Raw genomic sequence first — 20,485 nt, 5'->3', positions numbered from 1 at the left:
GCAGACCGGACTTGTCAGGGCAGCCCCAAGGCAGCCGAAGCCTCCCCCCCAGGCCACCCAGGAGAGTGGGCACCTAGGGACCATCTCAGGGAAGTGCTCCATCCTCAGGCTCTGTTTAGAGTGGAGAAAGGGCAAGGGGCGGGGGGGGGGGGGGGGGGGGTGGGCAGCCACACTGATGCAGCTCTCGGGTGAGCATCTGGTCTACCCTCCTGGAACCAGGGGATGGGCGCAGCAGCCCCTCTGGGGGTGGGGGGCGCTGAGGACCTGTGATCCAGGGGCGTGTGGTGGCTTCACCGTCTGCCCTCTGGCCATGGACACAGGGAAGCCGGTGGGCACGGACAGCATAAGGCAGACAGACCCTCAGAGCATCCTCACAGCGCTGGAGCCTCTCTGCCTTCAGTTTGCTCCTGAGACCCAGCAGCAATCCTGCCTTGAGGTCACCTGCTCTGTTGAGGCCGGCAAACGGCTGAAGAGGCCTCCATCACCCCACCCTTTATTCCATCAAAACGATGGACAATAAAAAGCGCTGGATGTGGAGAAACTGGAACCCTCCTCTACTGCTGGTACGATGTAAACTCGTGCAGCTGCCTTGGAAAATAGGACCTGGCAGGTCCTCATAAAGCTAAACGCACAGTAGCCATAGGACCCAGAAATGCCGCTCCTAAGTGCATACACGTGAGAAATGAAAACATAGGTCCACACCAAAACTTGCACCTGAAGATTCACAGTAGTACATTCATAATAGCCAAAAAAGTTGAAACCACCCAAATGTCCGTCAACTAAAGAGTACATAAAATGAGGTACGTTCACACAATGGAATATTATTCAGCAGCAGAAGGGAAGGAAGTTCTGATTCATGCTACATTGTGGCTAGCCCTTGAAATCATTATCCTAAGTAAAAGAAGTCAGTCCCACAAGACCACCCTTTGCATGATACCGATTAAATTAAATGCCAGAATAGGCAAATTTACAGATGGAAAGCAGATTAGTGGTTGCCTAGGGCTTGGAGAGTGGGGGGACAGCAGGTGGAGAGGAAGAAAACGAAGACTGACTGCTACTAGGTGCAGAGTTTCTTTTAGGGGGACAAAAATGCTCTAAAATTAGTTGTGGTGATGGTTTAACATATTTAACTGACTAAACTAAAAAACAATGAATTGTACACTTAAACAGGTATGTGAATGTATATGGTATGTGCATTGCATTCTAAGGCAACTTTAAAAAGAGAGGGACCAGATGGAAATCCCACTCTGTCACCTGAGGCAAGTCACACAGCCTCTCCGGGCCTCCATCTACCACCTATACGATACAGGGGGGCGGGATGCGGGGTGGGCAGGCTAGATCAGAGCTTCTCAGAATGTTCATAAATCACCTGGTCACTTGCAGGGAAATGCGGGATCTGATTCAGGTGCCCTGCAGCTGACCTCAGATTCTGCATTTCTAACCAGCTTTCAGGTGACACGGGTCCAGGGACATTTTCAGTAGCAGGACATCAGAGATGGCATCTCAGGCCCCCTCCAGCCCTCATACTTAGGAATCTCCTCCGGCCCACCTCTGTGAATTCCCAGAGCATGTGTGGTCTGTCCTTCGCACTCAAGACAAACAGGGTCCCCTAACCATCCAATGGAAGTGACTGGGACCTGGTCACTGGATGGAGACCATGTGTTCTCCTCCTGAGGAAGGTCAAGAACCTCCCAAGTCTGCCTGAGCACAGAGCACCTCGCTGGGCACAAGGGAGACCCCGACCTGCAGAGCACAGAGCCATGAGTGGGGCAGGGCCCACCCTGTCCTCGCAAGGTCCGGGTCTCTCTTTCTGGAAGAGGTGGAGAACAGCAGTACCCTCAAGGCAGTGGCTCTCAAACCCAAGAATACCTAAGCATCAATCACAGGGGTGCTTGGCGAAAACGGACTCCTGCCCCTCGCAGCTCTAACACGGAAGGAAGCACACACTCCAGGAGACCCTGATGCTGGTGGTCCGAGGCCCAAACACTGCCCCGGAGCCACTCTGGAGAGAAGACAGGATTGCTCTCTAAGAGACCGTCAGGAACGCACTGCACACGCTGGTAAGTCAGGTCCACCCTCCAGACCTCTCTTTCCCCATCAGGAAAGGGTCAAAGGAGAAAGGGGGAAGGGAGGCCAGCTGTCCACCTCTGGTCTCCAACCAAGTCAACACCAATCCACCCAAATGATAGGTTTCCTTGTTGGAGGGCCTTGCAAGGGAAGAGTGTCCCATGGGGAACTGTGAGAGGGACACAGAGTCTGGAGAAGAATGAGGTAGGGACACCAGCTCTTAACTGACACAAAGAAGCATTTCCCCCTCTCCCTGTGGCCTCAACAGGCTCCAGATCTGTCCAGCCCGGGGTTCACGCCTGGCCCGGGAACATTCCACCTTTCCTCTGGGCTTCTTCCTTCTCTTGGGAAAGGAAGGGGTTGGACAGATCATGGTACCTACTCGTGTACAGCAACTCCTTTAAAACAACACACAAAACCCCTTCCTCATTCAGAGCAGAGAATCTGTACACGTTTTTTTTTAATTGAAGTATAGTTGATTTACAATGTTGTGTTAGTTTCTACTGTACAGCAAAGTGATTCAGTTATACACGTATCTATTCTTTTTCAGGTTCTTTTCCATTATGGTTTATTACAAAATACTGAATATAGTTCCCTGTGCTAGACAGTAGGGCCCTGGTGTTTATCTATTTTATATATAGTAGTTTGTATCTGCTAATCTCAAACTGCTAATTTATCCCTCTCCTCCCCTCCTTTCCCCTTTGGTAACCATATGTTTGTTTTCTAGACACATTCTTCTAAGTAGTGATTCTAACCATAGTTCAGTGGTCCCTGAAACCTAACTCAGGAGCCGATTTACACAGAGCAAAGTGGGTCCATCTACTCCTGACCTTTCTTCCTGCTCCCCTTCCCTCCAAGCAGCCAAATTTAGTGGCAGAAGGGAAATAACACTTTCTGAGACCCACTTATAGACCTGGCACTTAAATTATCTTCCCAATGGATAAACAACAAGGTCCTACTGTATAACACAGAGAACTATATTCAATATCCTATGATAAACCATAATGGAAAAGAACATTTAAAAAAAGAATGTATATATTAATATAACTGAATCACTTTGTTGTACAGCAGTAATTAACACAACATTGTAAATCAATTACATTTCAATAAAAAAAAAAATTAAAACTTATCTTCCCACAATGCCATACAAAGTATAACCCTTCCTACCTGTGCAGTGACCAGAGTGAAGTCAATTAAACCTGATACCACCTCCCCCAAACTGATGGTCTGTCCTGGTGGCCAGGTCCACGTTTGGTTTAGGAGTAGGACACTCAAGGCTCCAGGCAGGCAGTTGTAGCCCCCAAGCCGCTGACCAGGGGCAGACCTGCTCTGATCAGAAATGTTCCTATGAAGTTGTCCAAATTATGGGCACGAAGCGCAAGTCCATTTGATTTTCTCTTGGAAATTTTGGCATGCGCTGCTTTGACTATTTTTACAGTAAAAAGCCAAGGTCTTTATTCCCATCTTGCCACTAGGTTCTTCATGACCTTTTTTTTTTTCCCCTTAGATTCCATATATATGTGTTAGCATACTGTATTTGTTTTTCTCTTTCTGACTTACTTCACTCTGTATGAATAAAGACACAGACCTACTAGAGAATGGACTTGAGGATATGGGGAGGGGGAAGGGTAAGATGTGACAGGGTGAGAGAGTGGCATGGACATATATACACTACCAAATGTAAAACAGATAGCTAATGGGAAGCAGCCGCATAGCACAGGGAGATCAGCTCGGTGCTTTGTGACCACCTAGAGGGGTGGGATAGGGAGGGTGGGAGGGAGGGAGACGCAAGAGGGAAGAGATATGGGAACATATGTATATGTATAACTGATTCACTTTGTTATAAAGCAGAAACTAACACACCATTGTAAAGCAATTATACTCCAATAAAGATGTAAAAAAAAAAAAAAAAAGCCAAGGTACTTTGCGGGGTTGGGGGAGGGTGACGGGAATCAAACTAGCCAAAAGCGCTTTTGAAGAGTGTTTCATCAGTTAGCAGATTACACTCATTCCAGAAGCCCTCAAGTCCACTGCAGCAGGGGATAGTCCTTGGACGTTACAAACTCTGTTTCTGAATGCTTGGAGGCACTTAATAAAGATGCGACTAGGTCCACCTTTGCACCTTGACTGAGAATAGAAAGCAGGTCCCCCAAAATTTCATTCCATGGAGTGATGATGGCTCGTCTGGAAGGCCAGACACAGTCACTGGCAGAGGCATCAAAATCCTTGCAGTCACGGGACTTCCCTTAACAGTGGTTAAGACTCCACGCTCCCAGGGCAGGGGGCCCGGGTTCGATCCCTGGTCAGGGAACTAGATCTCACATGCATGCTGCAACTAAGAGTTCGCATGCCGCAACTAAGGAGCCCGCCTGCCGCAACTAAGACCCAGTGCAACCGAAGAAATGAATAAATAAATATTAAAAGAAATACCCTTCCAGTCGCAAGTGACTGGGGCCCAGAACGTCATAAAGATGTCTCGGAAGAACGTAGAACGTATTCTAAAGGGACAGAAAGGATGGGAGAGAGGAAAAAACACAGAAAGAGCTGGAAAACTTCACACAAAGGGAACAGGAGGGCAATGATACAGCAAGTCAGCTAAAACCTCTAAAGATGATAACCTCACCTGCTCTCTTGAGGGATTACATGAATGATGGCAACTTGGCATCAGCCAAAAGAGTGAGTCAGAAAACGCAGACCAAGGTCATCAGTCACAGGTCATTCTGAAGAGACTCAGTGATGCTATTAACTTAAATATTTCCTTAAAAAAATCTTGAGAGGGGTTTCCCTGGTGGCGCAGTGGTTGAGAATCCGCCTGCCAATGCAGGGGACACAGGTTCGATCCCTGGTCCGGGAAGATCCCCCATGCCACGGAGCAACTAGGCCCGTGAGCCACAATTACTGAGCCTGCGCCCTAGGGCCCATAAGCCACAACTACTGAGCCCACGTGCAGCAACTACTGAAGCCTGCGCGCCTGGAGACCATGCTCCACAACAAGAGAAGCCACCGCAATGAGAAGCCCGCGCACCGCAACGAAGAGTAGCCCCCGCTCACTGCAACCAGAGAGAAAGCCCGTGAATAGCAACAAAGACCCAACGCAGCCAAAAATTAATTAATTAATTTTAAAAAAGAATATATGTATATATATGTACAGCTGAATCACTTTACTGTACAGCAGAAATTAACACATTGTAAATCAACTATACTTCAATTAGGAAAAAAAAGGAAAGAGAGTTTGTTGAGGGTTGTATAGCCTGAGAGAAAGCTCAATCTGAAGGGGGGAAAACACTCACAAGTGAAAATGGCTGACTTAGAATGAGAAATCCAGGGAATTCCCTGGCGGTCCAGGGTTAGGACTCTGCGTTCTCACTGCCAAGGGCGTGGGTTCAACCCCTGGTCGGGGAACTAAGATCCCACAAGCTGCGCGACAAGGCCAAAAGAAATTTTTAAAAAAAGAATAGGAAATCCAGCTTTTCCCAAGTGGCCCCTTTGTGCCTGTAACTCAACCTGCAGCCCAAGGCAGTGCCCAAGAAGGTCAGGTAATTTTAAATGAACCATGTGTTTCTGATGCTTTGACATCTGGAGCCCTGTGAACCCTGGGTAGGCAGCCCCTCCCAGGGCTGGCCAATTCTCAGGGATAGTAAATGACTAGCCTAGAGGATGCTTTTCATATGCAAACTAACCTAGAGTTCACACTCTAGCCCATCCCCTGCTCTATCAGGTTTTCCCAGCACCTCACGCTCCAGGCCACCAGCCCCCTGCCCTAATCACTCCAGAGCTGGGTGGGTACCAGACACCCAGGGACGGCCTTTCTGCCCCAGAGCCAATCCTAAACCTGTTTTCTCTGCCTCACCCATTCCTTCCCCTAGAGACCACCAGAAAGGGTCTTGCCCAGATTCTCCCCTCATTCCCTCGGCCTCCTGACTGACCCTGGTGCTTCTCCCTAAGGCCTTCCACTCCGGAACCGTGAGTAACAAACTATCTTTTTCATGGTAATGTCTCCTTATCTTTTGGCCTCACAATGCCTGAAAAATAATAAAACCTCCATTGAAAACAGATCGGGACATCCCTGCATCATCAGGTCCCCAGGGGAGCAAAAGAAAAAGCACAATGATTCAGGATAATGTGGAGGCTGGATTCAGATTTACAGCAGCCAACCTCTGAACACGTACCAGCACGGCAGGACAGCTGATGTGTCTTCTCTTTAAATTAATCCTGATGGAGGCCAACTCCATTTAATGTGTTGCTTCATTGATGCTGCATTTGTTCTCATATTATAATTTCTAATATAGTGTTTCTGGAGGTCAATGAAGAAATGTTGCCTGCCATCAATAAACAAAGGATGTTGCGGCCTCAGCCGCTGCAGTCACCCCCCAATGATGCACCCCGAGGAGACTCAGGATGAGAAAGTATAGGATACTGACCCTAGGTAGCTAAGGTGCATACCAAAGGAATGATTTCAATCAGCCCAGACTCTTGCATCTTCCCGTACATAGAAAAGCGTTAAATTCCTTACCTTGAGCTGTCTGGTTTTCTTTAATTTTTAAAATAATTTTTTTTTTTTTTTCCTGCACCACACAGCTTGCGGGATCTCAGTTCCCTGACCAGGGATGGAACCTGGGGCCCTGGCAGTGAGAGCGCCAAGTCCTAACCACTGGACCACCAGGGAATTCCCTTACATAATTCTTAAGAATATGTCATTCCTAGTTCATTGGACCCCGTGGAATTAGATTGTCTAAGTATTCTATCTTAATTTAATTAAATGGTCCACCATTGCTTAAAGCATAACTGACATCTGACATGACCAGGAGACCTTTGAAACATTAAAAAATCATTTCTCTACACTGAGCTGTGATAAGAAATCTGTACATGGAAGCTCCTATTTATTTCAATAAATGTTGGTCTTAAAAACAAAGAAAAAAGGACTTCCCTGGTGGCACAGTGGTTAAGAATCCACCTGCTAATGCAGGGGACACGGGTTCGAGCTTTGGTCCAGGAGGATCCCACATGCCGTGGAGGAGCAACTAAGCCCGTGTGCCACAACTATTGAGCCTGTGCTCTAGAGCCCGTGAGCCACAACTACTGAGCCCTCGTGCCACAACTACTGAAGCCTGCGCGCCTAGAGCCCGTGCTCCCCAACAAGAGAAGCCACCACAACGAGAAGCCCGCGCACTGCAATGAAGAGTAGCCCCCGCTCACCGCAACTAGACAAAGCCCACGCGCAGCAACAAAGACCCAACACAGCCAAAAATAAAATAAATTACTTAATTTAAAATATATATATATATATGTTAAAAAAGAAAAAGAAAAACATGATTAAAAAAAAAAAACCAAAGAAATAAATAAACCAAATCAACAACCGAAACCCTAGCTCACTTCTTAGTATTTTATTAGCTAATTAATTCATAAATGAATTATGAGGAGTTTACATTTGGGAAAACATTTGTTCCTTAATTTCTGGGTTTTTTATTTAAGCTTTGTTGTGTGGTTTATAAAATTCTTTGCTGAGGAAACATTTCCAAATTTTATGGAGCCAAAATAAAGTATCCTGGCACAGCAAAAACAAACAACAATAACCAATACCTCAGTTAATTCTCAAGACAACACCTGAAGTTGTTCTGTATTTTACAGAAAACACAGTTGACAGGTTTGGTAACTTGGGAAAGAACAGAGAGCCAGGAATTGAAACATGGGTGTATCCAGCTCCAAAATTCCTGGCTTTCAATCTGCCACCAAGTTTCTAAGAACAGATAATTAACAGCGTTATCCAAATTGGTGTTACCAACAAAGAGAAAGGTTTTTTTGTTTTGTTTTGTTAATTTAACAGCACATGCTGAATATCCTTCATGGATATACATAAGGATCTACTTCATGCTTTTTAATGGCTGCATATTCTACCAAATGAAAGTTCCCTGTTCAATAAGTTATTTTGGGGCAATATGATGGTCATTTGGAAAGTAACAGAGTTGGATTCCCACTTCATTCCTTCCATACCAAAATAAGTGCCAAAGTGTGAAAGACCCAGGTTTGGCGGCAGGGGTGGGGGTGGGGGGGACAACATTTCTAAAAAGCAGGTGAATAAAAAAATTTTTTTTTTGATTTTTTAAAAAAAGGAATTCCCTGGAGGTCCAGTAGTTAGGACTCAGTGCTCTCAGTGCTGGGACTGGGGTTCGATCTCTGGTCAGGGAACTAAGATCCTGCAAGCCGCACAGTGTGGCCAAAAATTTTAAATTAAAAAAAAAATTTTTTTTTAATTTAAAAATAAAAAAATAAAAACAGGTGAATACTATTAAGATCTTAAAGTGGAGAAGGCCTTTCCCAAATGGGACGTGAAACATTAAAATCCAATAAGCCTGATCACATAAAAACTCATTAAAGCTTTTATTATGTAAAATAAAGAACAAGCAAACAAATGAAAGAAAAATGAATAAAATATATGAAAGCGTGGGAAAATATTTCTAACACATTATCCCACACATGCAAAGAGCCCTTATAAATAAATAAAAAAGGATGAAAAATCCCACTTGAAAAATGGGTAAATCAGATGAAAGGCAAACAAGCATAGAAACAATCAAATCAAATATGAAAAAATATTCAGCATCATTGAGGAAGTGAGGAAGGTATTGAGGAATACCTTATATTTTCCCCGCTAATTAACAAAGGTTAAAAAGTGTTGGCAAAAGGATAGAAAAATAGACATTCTCCATTCATTCAAAGAAGTTTTGTGAGCCAGGCACTGTATTAGGACTAGCAGTAAGCAGGATACACGGGTCTCTGCCCTCTGGGAGTTTACGTTCCAGGTGTGTAGGGATGGAGGAGCAATGGTAAATGAGGAGGAAATAAACAATTATTCAGATAGTTATCGTTCGTAAAACTACAAATTGGTGCAACTCCATTGCATGGCAATATGGCAGATGCTATCACAATGTTGTGCCGGCCATTCTATTTCTAGATATTTATTCTACAGATATTCTCACTCCTGTTTAAGCACAAAGATACGTGTACATGGATGATCACTAGAGTGCTGGGTGTAATTATGAAAAAAAGGGAAACAAGCCTAATGTTCCTCAAGAGAACAAATTACACAACATCCATACAATGGATCACAATGTAACCAGTAAAGATCAGCTTTTTTGTTTGTTTGTTTTTAATGTACCCACATGGAAAGACTTTGAGGATACACTGTTTGCGGGGGGAGGAACCAAGTTGCTAAAACAATACACATAATATTATCTCATCTCTCTTACACAGACACACATTCCTATAAGTGCATATGTATGTGTGCCTATATAATTAGACATACATGGGTTAATGTATGACTACGAAAAATCTGGAAAGTGGGATTATGGGAAGCTTTTTAGAGTACAAATTTCTGTACAGTTTGGCTGTTCTGTCTAACAAGAAGTATGTGCTACTTTTACATTCAAAGAATAAGGGAGAAAGTATTAAAAAAAAAAAAAGTAATGTATTTAAGGGTCATTTGGTTTCCTCAGTTTATATTCCCAAACTTCAGGCTAAAAATTAATCTGGAAAGAAAAGTTCAGCTAAGGAGGAAGGATAACAAACAAAGTAACTAATCCTTTGCCTCATTCCTTAAATTCAAAGTCACTGATATAATTGGGGAGAGGGGAAGCTATGTGGTGTACCATTTGCCAGACATTTGTTCTTTACTTAATTTTCAAGGCAACGCACAAAATGCGACCCGGCTCAATTCCACAGGTGAGGAACCCGAGGATTTTAGAGGTTAAGTGATCCCCCTAGAGCAGAAGCTGCCTCAGTTCTAGGATCTGGGAAAACAAGACTTCCCGCTGGGCTTTCTTATCTCCTGACCATTCCCTCAGGTCACGGTGGGTGGAGAGCCTGAGGGGCGGGGGTGGAGTAGGAGAAACTGATCATGGGGTTTTTGGTGTTGTTTGAGGAAGCATTTTCTCCCGGCTCCATTTCGGCTCCTTCCTGGGCTTCTCCCCTGCAAGGCTCCTATGCGCCCCCTCAGAGCTGCACCAGGCGTTCCAGGCAGCAGGCATGGCTCCTGGAAGTGCCAGCCTAGAATCCTGCCTGTGGGGAGCCCTAGGAAAAGTGGGTGCCTGCCCCTCCCAGAATTCCCTTTACGGTCGCATCAGTGCTCAACCACTCCCCCCAAGTGTGCCTGAGTTCACCTCTCTCGGCCTGTAAAATGGGAATAATACATTTTAGGGGAATTACTCAAAAGAGAATACCAGAAAGTGCTTTGGGAATTCTAAAGGCTAGGATCTTGTATTTGTATGGAAATATGTATGGAAATATGTTAATATAAATGTTTCAGACATTACATGAAATTTCTAAAAATCTTAAAAAAAAAATAAATAAATAAAAAATAAAGGCTAGGATCCTCACCTCGCAATTAGAGTAATCCCTAACACAACAACTCACATCTTGTAGGAGTCCAGCGCTTTCTGTGATCACAATTTTAAAGACAGTATTTTAACATCCTGCATAGGAATGTCTCCTGCAGGTTATGTCTATTATCTGGTGGTACAGTGAATGAAAAACTAACAAACAGAAAAGGTCAGCAGGCCTTCCTGCCTTTAACCTATTCCAAAGCGACCACCTTTCAGTTCTAAGAGGTACAATTCTTAGTTCTAGAACCAACCCTGTGTTAACCTTTCAATTAGGAAAAGAAAGGATTAAAGTAGCAAAAAATAAAATAAAATACATCAAGGTCCCAATTTGATGACCATGTTAACTTCCTAATAGGACTAGGGGGAAACATGTATCCACGTTACTATTAATAATAGCTAATATGTGAGTTCATATAAAGTGCCAGACACTGTTTTCAGTGCTCTGCCCGCATTAACTCATTTTAGCTACATAGTAGCACGTACTTGGTAGGGATTCTATTTCCTTCCTTTTACACATGAGGAGTTGCAAGCACTGGGAGGTTGTTTAAATGACCTGCCCAGGGCGGGCTGCCCAATAGCTCAGCCTCAGCAAGGCAGCAGGAGATCTTGGCTATCTGGTCTACCTCTCCAGCCATATATCATTCATACCCCTCCTCATGTTCCAAACCCTAGTCATATTGAATCGCTTAGGATTCTTCATAAACAGCGTGCTTAAATGCACCCACACCCTGCCCGTTCTTGCCTTTGCACGTGGCTTTTCTCTCTCTCACTGAACCATCCTCTCTTTCCAACGGACAGGAAGTTTTATTCCATGAATGAATGAACGTGAGACTGTTGGAAAAATCCATCACTATATTTAAGATCGAAGAGTTGCTTTGGTAGGAAATTCCAAAGTTTTCTCCATAACAAGCCATTCTTGCAAAGCTGTTCTTATCTCAAAGCCAGAATTGCCTACACAGATTGCCTGGGGTCCTCTTTCTTCTGATCTCCCTGACTCTCCCACCACCTTACCTACTTCATCCCTTCCCTCCGGCTCCAGCCTTCGGGAAAGATGTCTCCACAGTGACCTTCGACCACTGACAAAGAGATTGGCCTGGGAGTTTGCAGACCTCCATTCAACAGCTGTCTACCCCTTCTCCTTAGGACTCCATTTCAGGGGAAGTGCACGTACTTTGGTTCTCAAACCATTTTCACTGTATCCAAAACTAGCCGTTGGGCTTGGTGATAAGACACCCACAAGGAATACACCTTATCCAAGCCATGATGTGAGGGCATTGGTCTGACACTGCACTGAAAAATGAGCATCCAATGGTTTAAATGACTTTTTCATTTACAGATCCAGCATCCCCTCCATGTCTTCGGAGAACCTTAAACACATCATTACAAGAAAGAAGACATGGGATGGCCTCAGAGAAACAGTGCCCTAAACATCATAGAGCCAACGCAATAAACATTAAACACTTAATAGCAAACTTTTTAATTAAACAGAAAGGTTCTGACTGTTGACTGATATGTCAAAGCTCCTTTTTTTGTAAACTGATGCTTATTTGTCATATGACATAGGCATAGAAGCTACTTTAAATAAGGTATATTGAAAAAGATATCCAGTACAGCATTACTGATAATAGCAACAAAAAACAAAAAGAGAGAGAAAAAAGTGAAATGGAAATAAAATAAATCATGCTTATTTTTAAATTTTCTGAATATTTACAGAGCATCTACTATCAAGGCACCAAGCTTAACGCTGGGGATACAATGTTAAAAACATAGATATGGCTCTGCCCTCACAGAGCTTCCATTCTATTATGGGAGACAGGCACTCAAGTAATTACATTGTATATTTCATCCCAGCAGTTATGACAATAATCAGTCTTAAATAATAAGAGAAAATAGTGAAATATTATGCAGACATTTTAAATGATGTCTAAGAGGCTTTATAATAGAAAATATTACAAGAATAGTATTTAATAAAAGAAACAACTTTATAAAGTATATGATCTCATAAATGTTTTTTTAAAAAGTATAGAAGGGGGCTTCCCTCGTGGCGCAGTGGTTGAGAATCTGCCTGCCAATGCAGGGGACACGGGTTCGAGCCCTGGTCTGGGAAGATCCCACATGCCGCGGAGCAACTAAGCCCGTGAGCCACAACTACTGAGCCTGCGCGTCTGGAGCCTGTGCTCCGCGACAAGAGAGGCCGCGATAGTGAGAGGCCCGCGCACCGCGATGAAGAGTGGCCCCCACTTGCCGCAACTGGAGAAAGCCCTCGCACAGAAACGAAGACCCAACACAGCCATAAGTAAATAAATAAATAAATAAATAAATAAAATATTTTAAAAAAAAAAAAGAAAGAAATAAACTGTACAGCACAGAATAAAAGCAAGAAATGTCTTCATAAAAAAAAAAAAAAAGTATAGAAGGAAGATTCAATGGTTGTAAAATCCATCTGTAAGAATAGGTGACTGAGAATGACTAAGAATGATAAAAGGAACTTCTACTCCCAAAAAGGGAAACATACGTCCAAGCTACAATTAGTTCAACTAGAAATGGGGCAACAATCAGGTGTACAGGACAAACATCTACACAAGTGTCTGTTTCTGGACCAATAGTTTAGAATATAGCTTTTTAAATGTTTCAAAAGTGGCATTTAAACCAGTGAGAATAAGAGGTAAACTAGGCATTAACTAGTAGGTCAACTATTTAGAAAAATAAGTAAACTTAGACTTTTACATCACGTCACAAACTCCAAATGTAACGTATGAAAGTATAAATCCCACTGGTAAAGCTGGGAGAAAAAAAGAAATACATATATTTTATATAGTAATAATCCAAAATCATCATTAAATGACTAATTATTGTTTCCAAAAGAATTCCAAGCACATTGCAATGTTAAAATTTAGAAACCATTACATGAACTTTAGGAAACCACTAAGCTGGTTTTGGGGCGGGCAGGCATTCTAAACATAAAAGAAAAATCATTTTAGAAAACTGAAAGACTTGACAATAGATGCTGAAAGTCAATTTCTATCCATGACATACATCTCACACCATAAATATAGTTATCACAAAATAAATATGGTTAAATGGCCAGGGAAAAAATTGTTTCCAATATATGGCAGCTAAAAGGTTAATATTCTTCATATAGGGTATGCTCTTACAATCCGTGAGCTGGAACCATCCCAATAAGAAATGTGCAAAGAACATGAATTTAACTGATGGAGAAATTTAAAAGACCAATAAATATATTTTAAATATTCAACCACATTAGCAATGAGGTTACATTTAAATGCTAGTTTAAGATTAAGCCCTGTGGGGACTTCCCTGGTGGCACAGTGGTTAAGAATCCACCTGCCAATGCAAGGGACACGGGTTCAATCCCTGGTCTGGGAAGATCCCAGATGCTGCAGAGCAACTAAGCCCGTGCACCACAACTACTGAGCCTGCGCTCTAGAGCTTGCGAGCCACAACTACTGAGCCCGCGTGCCACGACTACTGAGCCCGTGCGCCTAGAGCCTGTGCTCCGCAACAAGAGAAGCCACCGCAGTGAGACACCCGCGCACCACAACGAAGAGTAGCCCCCGCTCGCCGCAGCTAGAGAAAGCCCACGCGCAGCAGCGAAGACCCACCGTAGTCAAAAATTAAAACAAATAAATTTATTTAAAAAAATTAATCAGGAACATATAACTTAAAAAAAGACCTAAAGCAAATACACTAAATTAACACAGGGGCAACTCTTTTTGCCTCTTTTATCTTCTCTATATTAGCAAAGGATAACTCTTTTAAAAAGACCTAGTGTGTTGACTGCCAAACATTGTTGAAAGTTGACTGAAAGAAAGGAGGGATGGGGTGGAGGGAAGGTAGGTGGGGCAGTCAAAGGCCTTACGGATGGGGGAGGGGGGGAGGCGGGCGCACTGGGCCAGCGGCTGGGCCAGCAGGGCCTCTGACCCCAGGATGGGCCAGGAACAAGAACCCCCCCAGACCTCAGCTCTCTGTAAACCTCACCCAGTTTCTTCATGCTGCACTTAGGCAAGAGAGCAGAGGCCCAGAGGGGAAAACCACTGCTCCAAGATATACAAGTTGGTAGCGTTTGACCTTGTGTGAAAGAGAAAGGAAAATGGCCAAAGCCCTTCCCTAAACAAGCACAGACACACAGAGGCGTTCTTCCAAACAGCCAGCTCACCTGCCGTCAGCGGTCACCAGCCTCAGCAGATGGAACATAGATCGCAGGGCCTGAGCCAGGCGCCCACAGCTGACCGAGCTTGGCTTGGCAACCAGCTGAGGCCCCAGAGCCACCCCCAGGGATAAGCATGCCCTTGCCCTGGCCACATCTAGAGGCCAAAGCCGAGCCACCTGCTGATTCTGAGCTGGTTCCTGGCCCAGAAGCTGGCAAGCTGAGCTGTCAAGAGGTAAGCCTGATGGTCAGGCTGGACTTCCACCCCCGGCTGGCTCCCCAGATCGGGAAGCCAGAGCTCTGCAGAAAGGAGGCCGCCCGTGGAAGATAAACTGCAACCACACTGCCATCCCCTGCCCTTCCAGAAAGTACTGCATCCCCCTGCCCCTTGGCTCTGCTCACTTTAAACACAGGGGCAACTAATCCACTGGATGCCAGGGCGTCTGAGGTGACCCAGAGGGGAAGGGCAATAAACACAGGCACATAGCATATAGAAACCACAAAAACACCACCGGTTAGGCCACTGGTCCACGGGTCCTGATAAAGGACATCAGAAATGGAACAGGCACTTCACGCGCCTTCATCCTCTCAAACCTCACAAAATGACACTTCTCATTTCACACGTGAACACACTGAGGCTCAGAGGAAAAGCCATAGAGCTGGGAAGCACTGGGGCTGCAAAGCAAAGTCAAAAGCCCATGCCATTTCTCCCAGGACACGGTGAGCACGCTTGCCCCCATCGCCACAAAGGGCTCCTGCCTGGCACGTGTGGAATCCGGGCCCTGGGCTGCGTTAGGATGGGCCTTCCCATCACTGCCGGGTGCAGCTCCAGAAAGGGCAGCTGACCTTGTATACCAAAGGTGCTCAATCTATGTCCGGGAAAGGACACCAGGTGTGGTCGCAGCAAGTAGTAATTATAAGTATGGTTGCCAATCACTGAGTATCATCTGCTCCCTGGAGGGCCCATACGAGGAATGTGAACCTTCACTCATTTGGCCTGAGTGCAACATAGCTGATGTGTCCATTTCTCAGATGAAAACGCTGAGGCTCAGGAAGTCTCACAGCTAGGACACCAGAGCTCCTTTCCCGAATCCCAACTCTCCCACCCTGACAAGGTAACAGGCCCAAATGGGTCATTCAGGTCAACTCCCCACTCCTGGGCGGTCTCCCCAGGCCCCAGGCTCCACCCTGGCCCGGTGCGCCAGCACTACCTTGGTTGAGGTAGGTCAAAGTCTCTTCGTGCAGCTTCACAGCTGGGGACGTGGCGGCACACAGCACATACTGCAGGGGCGGCAGGCGGGCCTCGTTCTCGGGGGACAGCTGGGGCTCCTCCTGCTTGAAGATGGGCAGAGCGAGGACGTCGCTGCAACACAGGAGGGAGGGGTCAGGAGCAGGGTCCCCGGAGCCCATTCGCAAAGACAGGGCCAAGTGGCCAACCTTGGTGTCAAGGGCAACGCAGCCCAGCACGGTGCAGCAAGTGGGTTCAGCCTACCACACCGCATGTCACAGATACTCTAAGATGCTTTCCAATGAGGGAGACCAATCCTGGATGATTCTACTTTCACGCCATGACCTTCGAGAGATTTATTCAGGTGCCGCCTGGCTGCCATCTGCGAGAGTCTGGCTTTTAGAATAAGAACCCAAACACAATTTTTAATCTTTTTAAATAAACTGTTCCAGTATTGGCCACTTCTCAGACCAAGACAACTTCCTGTCCTCCGGACTCTGTAAACCATGCAGATGGAGAAACTGTTTGCTTCACCCACCCGAACTGAGACAACCCTCCACCCTTCTAAAAAAAAAGGACAGCTGGCCCATAAGCCCTATTTTAAGGGTCACGCTAATATCTCCTAAACGCAAAACAAGAAGGACCTTGGTTTCTGTTCAGTTTTCTTATCCAAATGGAAAACACTGAGATGCTCAAAGATTCTTTTCCTCCACCTCTAAACAAAAATCCCCATCAGATCCAAAAAATCAGCCTCACATCAGCCTAGGACTGGAGAACTTGTTTCTAGACGTATTTTTTAAGTGCCTTCCCAAGGAAAAAAGAAATCCTTGAGAACATGAATGACCTGCAAGCAGGAGAGACTTGGTTAAGCTCTCTGGATTAGGAACAGATTATGGCACGGACACTGATGCCAAAAAAGTGCCCGTGCCCTTATCTTAATAACCCTCTCCCCTCTGAGCATCCTGGGTTCTGAATCAGATTCGCTGACCCCACTTCACTATATAAACAGCAGAGTCACTGCTATAATCTGCTCCTCATACAGCACCATAAACGAGTATCTCTAAAACACAGACCCGGCACACACCCCAACATGTCGGACCAACTCTCAGAAGGAAAAGTCTGGCTTGGGGCTCACGTGGAAAACCTCCCCTGTGGGGGGCCACCCCTGCCACCATCCGCGGCCCTGGCTCTCCCACCCCACACCTTCCTTTGCCCGGACCGGGGCACACTCCCAGCCCAAGAGGTTATCTAGGAACAGGGGAGAAGCAGGTAGGCCTGCTTCCCGGGCGATTGCATAATTTTGTGTTTGCCCAGACCACGTTAAGTTAATAATCCATGGGCTGGTGCCTTTAAATTTAAAAAAAGGGAGGGATGCAGGGAGGAGGGTGGGTAAGAGCTATCACTCAACAGTAACTTGTTTCAAGCCTGGCATCCTTATTTGCTGAGGAATAAAGTCACCAGGACATGAAACAGAAGGAGGGAAGAAGGGAGTACAGGCCACTACCTGGGAAGGTGAGACAACTTGCAGAGGTGCTGCTCAGTGAGGAGAGGACCAAAAATAAAATGCACAAACTCAACAAAAGGACAAGACCTTCGCTCTAGAGCCAGGGGGACCAGAGGCATATTCACTGACCCTCACCTTGGCATTCACCGAGGTCAACCTCTCCAGGGGTGAACACCCCAACTTCCAAGAAGTGAAATTAAAATAGAGTGTGGGGACTTCCCTGGCCGTCCAGTGGTTAGTACACCACACTTCCACTGCAGGGGGCGCGGGTTCAATCCCTGGTCGGGGAACTGAGATCCCGCATGCTGCTAGGTGCGGCCAAAAGAAAAAAAAAAATAGAGTGTGGACCAACATGCTTTTTTATCCATGCTCCCCAAACGACCCCAGAAGCCCATATGGCTTTATGGCACCTTTCACCCCAACTCCCACCCCACCTCAACCCACTGAATGCAATACCAAATTCCTAAAAGGTATCTGCGGTACTCCCCAAAATCCCATCTCCGGAGCAGGGGCACCTCCCACCCAAGAGGAGAATTATTCCCTAAAAGGATGACATTTTCGGTATCCAGGAAGTTTTAAATACACTCACTTCTCCACTCAGGGTCACCTCCAAACTTATTTCTAAGCTATGGCAACATACCGAATGGCCACAAACTATAAAATTCAGGCAAAATCACATCTAAAACTGCACGGTGAGGTACAATAAACGTATCCCATTGTAGCATTTCAAGTAAGCGAATAGACACAGCCTTCTGCCAGGGATTAACATCTGCCCGGTAGGGGACTTGCCTGGCGGTCCAGTGGTTAGGACTCCACGCTTCCACTGCAGGGGGCACGGGGAAGTAAGATCCCCGCAAGCCGCAAGGCATGGCCAAAAAAAAAAAAAAAATCTTCCCGGTGGGCTTAACATCCCCCAGAGCAGTCTCCCTCTGGTGACATCACCATGGTCTGCAGAGAAGCCATCAGTCCTTAATTAAGACCCTAGACTTTTGCCATCCCCTACCGCTCTGGCCCATGATAAAACACAGCAGACATATCACGTAAATCCAATCACTCCTTTGCCTTCTGGAATGGGGATGCCTTTGGGGACGACTACTGGACAAATATCTATCAAAAGCCAGGATTTCCAAATCACCTGGACTGCTAAATCTGACTTGGAACTTCTAGGGACCAAAAATAAAAATAAAATAAAGCATGCAGGACGGGCTCTCACTGTGGGGCGGTCTGTACCAGCGACTTCCCACCTAGGTCCCACAATTCACTTTCTCTGAGCTCACACCAAATGCCCTTTGGGTTAAATTAGGCACATTTCATAAACTGTGACTAGGATGGAAATAAAGACAGGCTACAGCTGGTTCAGGCGAGTTCAGAAAGTGAAATGACCGCCCATTAGTACCCGGCCAGCTGCACAACAGGGAAAAACAATCCTCCAGGAACTGAAGCTAACGGAGGTGCCACTTCCTTCAAGGGGACAGGGGAGAAAACTTTGCAAGACAGGCAGGACTTACTTTTCCCTTTGAAGAGCACTAGTCAAATCCCTGCAGAAGAAGAAAGATTTCCATCAAGGGCAATCAACGTGCGGGCCTCGGGCCTACACGCGCAAGACCACCTGGTGGGAGGGGGCACCCGGTCCCTCCCAAGCCCTCGCCCGCCCCCGCCGGCCCGCGAGGCCCAGCGCAGGGCCGCGCTCGCCGCTCACTCGCCCCTCGGCCGGAGCAAGGACACTGGAGAGGACGCGAGTCCCGGAGAGGGACCGGGCGGAGAGGGGCAAAGAGCAGGGAACTAGACTCCCCGGGACAGGCTCCAGACCGACGGCAGGAAGTTTCCTCTTCTCCGACGCGAGCGGGGAGAGGAGAGACAGGGAGGCGGACGGCCCCGGAGAGACTGCGGCCAGAGATGCGCGCTCTGCGCCCGCCGGGGTCGTCGGGGAAGCAGCCCCCCCGGGCACCAGGCTCCGCAAACCCGCCTCCCGGGGGGGTCCCCAACTCCGAGCGTCGGGTCCCGCTGGGGACGGTCCGTCGGTGCCAGGCGGGACTCTGGGCGGCTCTCCCTCAGTCCCCCAAGGGCGGGGGCGCTCGGGACCCCCGCCCGGCCGCCCCGCTCCCGGCCGGCGGACCTCGGCCCAAGCCCCTTACCGCAGGTAGCTGCCGGAGTTGTGCTGGTTGTAGTGCTCGGGCTGCGTGTGCCAGAACAGCATGGCTGGGGCTCCGAGCCCGGCCCGACCCAGGCGCGCGGCGGACGGGACGCGGGGCGCGCCGACCTCTCTCGGTCACCTGCCAGCAGCGCTCCCGAGCGCTGGGTCCGCCCGCCCCCCGCGCATTTATGGACTGCCCGGGGGGCGGGGCCTCGGCCGGACCCGCCCCCAGGCCGCGCGGCCGGGAGATGGCTCCAGCGGCCGCCTCACCTGGTGACCCGCACGGGCGCGTCCTCCCCGGGAGCGAGCGCGCCTCCAGGGCGGCGACCACGAGCGGGCGGCGTGGCCGCGGGCGGGGGCTGAGGCCCGGGCTCCATCCCGGCCCCCGGGGGCGGGGCCCAGGTAACCATCACCGCAGCCCCGGTGTGTCACCAACGCGCCTCCTCCGCGCGCCCCCTCGCGCGGCCCCAGGGCGGGTGCCCAGGGCGGGTCCCCAGAGCGGTACCGCGGTTGGGCAGAGGCCGCTGTGAGCTTGGATGTCAGGGACCCCGACCTTGCTCTGCCTGCACCCTTGCCTTGCTCTTGCTTTTTCATAGCACTGTGACACGCTCAGAAATCGTATTTTGTTTTGTTTTTTAATGTATGCTTGTGTATGGATTGTCTCCAAGAGGGCAAGGCTTGGACTCTAAATCACTGTTTTATCCCCACCGCCTAGAAAAGTGCTTGGGACATAGTGAGTGCTCAATAAATATTAGCTGAATAAATATTTTAAAAAAGAAATGCATCAAGTGAGTAATCAGAGAAGGCTTCCTAGAGGATGTGACCTTGAGCTGAGGCCTTACAGATTCAGAGGAAATGCCTCTGTGAATATCCGGAGGGAAAGTGCTTCTAAGCAGGGCAATAGTAACCAGCAAGGCCCTGCGGCTGACCTGCTTTGGCATGGCCTGGGGCTGGGTGACCCAGGGGAGAGCTTAGGAGGTGAGGCGGGCATGGTGAGTGGGGCAGATCA

At 47.3% G+C, this 20,485-nt stretch overlaps 1 protein-coding gene and 1 non-coding gene across 5 annotated transcripts in view; both read right to left on the bottom strand.

The window, feature by feature from the left end:
* The window catches only part of TFCP2L1 (transcription factor CP2 like 1), a 60,438-nt gene extending 40,709 nt beyond the window's left edge, over window positions 1-19,729 (bottom strand). Inside the window, exons 1-3 of one of the 4 annotated variants that reach the window (XM_036858988.1) lie at window positions 19,478-19,729; window positions 18,851-18,880; window positions 15,822-15,973 (exon numbers count right to left, since the gene is read on the bottom strand). In XM_036858988.1, the coding sequence (XP_036714883.1) occupies window positions 15,822-15,973; window positions 18,851-18,880; window positions 19,478-19,539 (244 nt within the window). In that variant the 5' untranslated portion in view covers window positions 19,540-19,729. The remainder of the gene's footprint in view (window positions 1-15,821; window positions 15,974-18,850; window positions 18,881-19,477) is intronic. The other 3 variants (XM_036858989.1, XM_036858990.1, XM_036858991.1) reach the window with 3 other exon arrangements.
* TRNAE-CUC lies at window positions 6,661-6,733 on the bottom strand. The gene has a single exon. It is a non-coding gene; the product is annotated as a tRNA-Glu (tRNA).
* Window positions 19,730-20,485: the final 756 nt, after the last annotated feature.

Source organism: Balaenoptera musculus, chromosome 7, assembly GCF_009873245.2.
Source record: "Balaenoptera musculus isolate JJ_BM4_2016_0621 chromosome 7, mBalMus1.pri.v3, whole genome shotgun sequence".
NCBI classification, from domain to species: Eukaryota; Metazoa; Chordata; class Mammalia; order Artiodactyla; family Balaenopteridae; genus Balaenoptera; species Balaenoptera musculus.
This window is presented reverse-complemented; position numbering and strand designations above follow the sequence as displayed.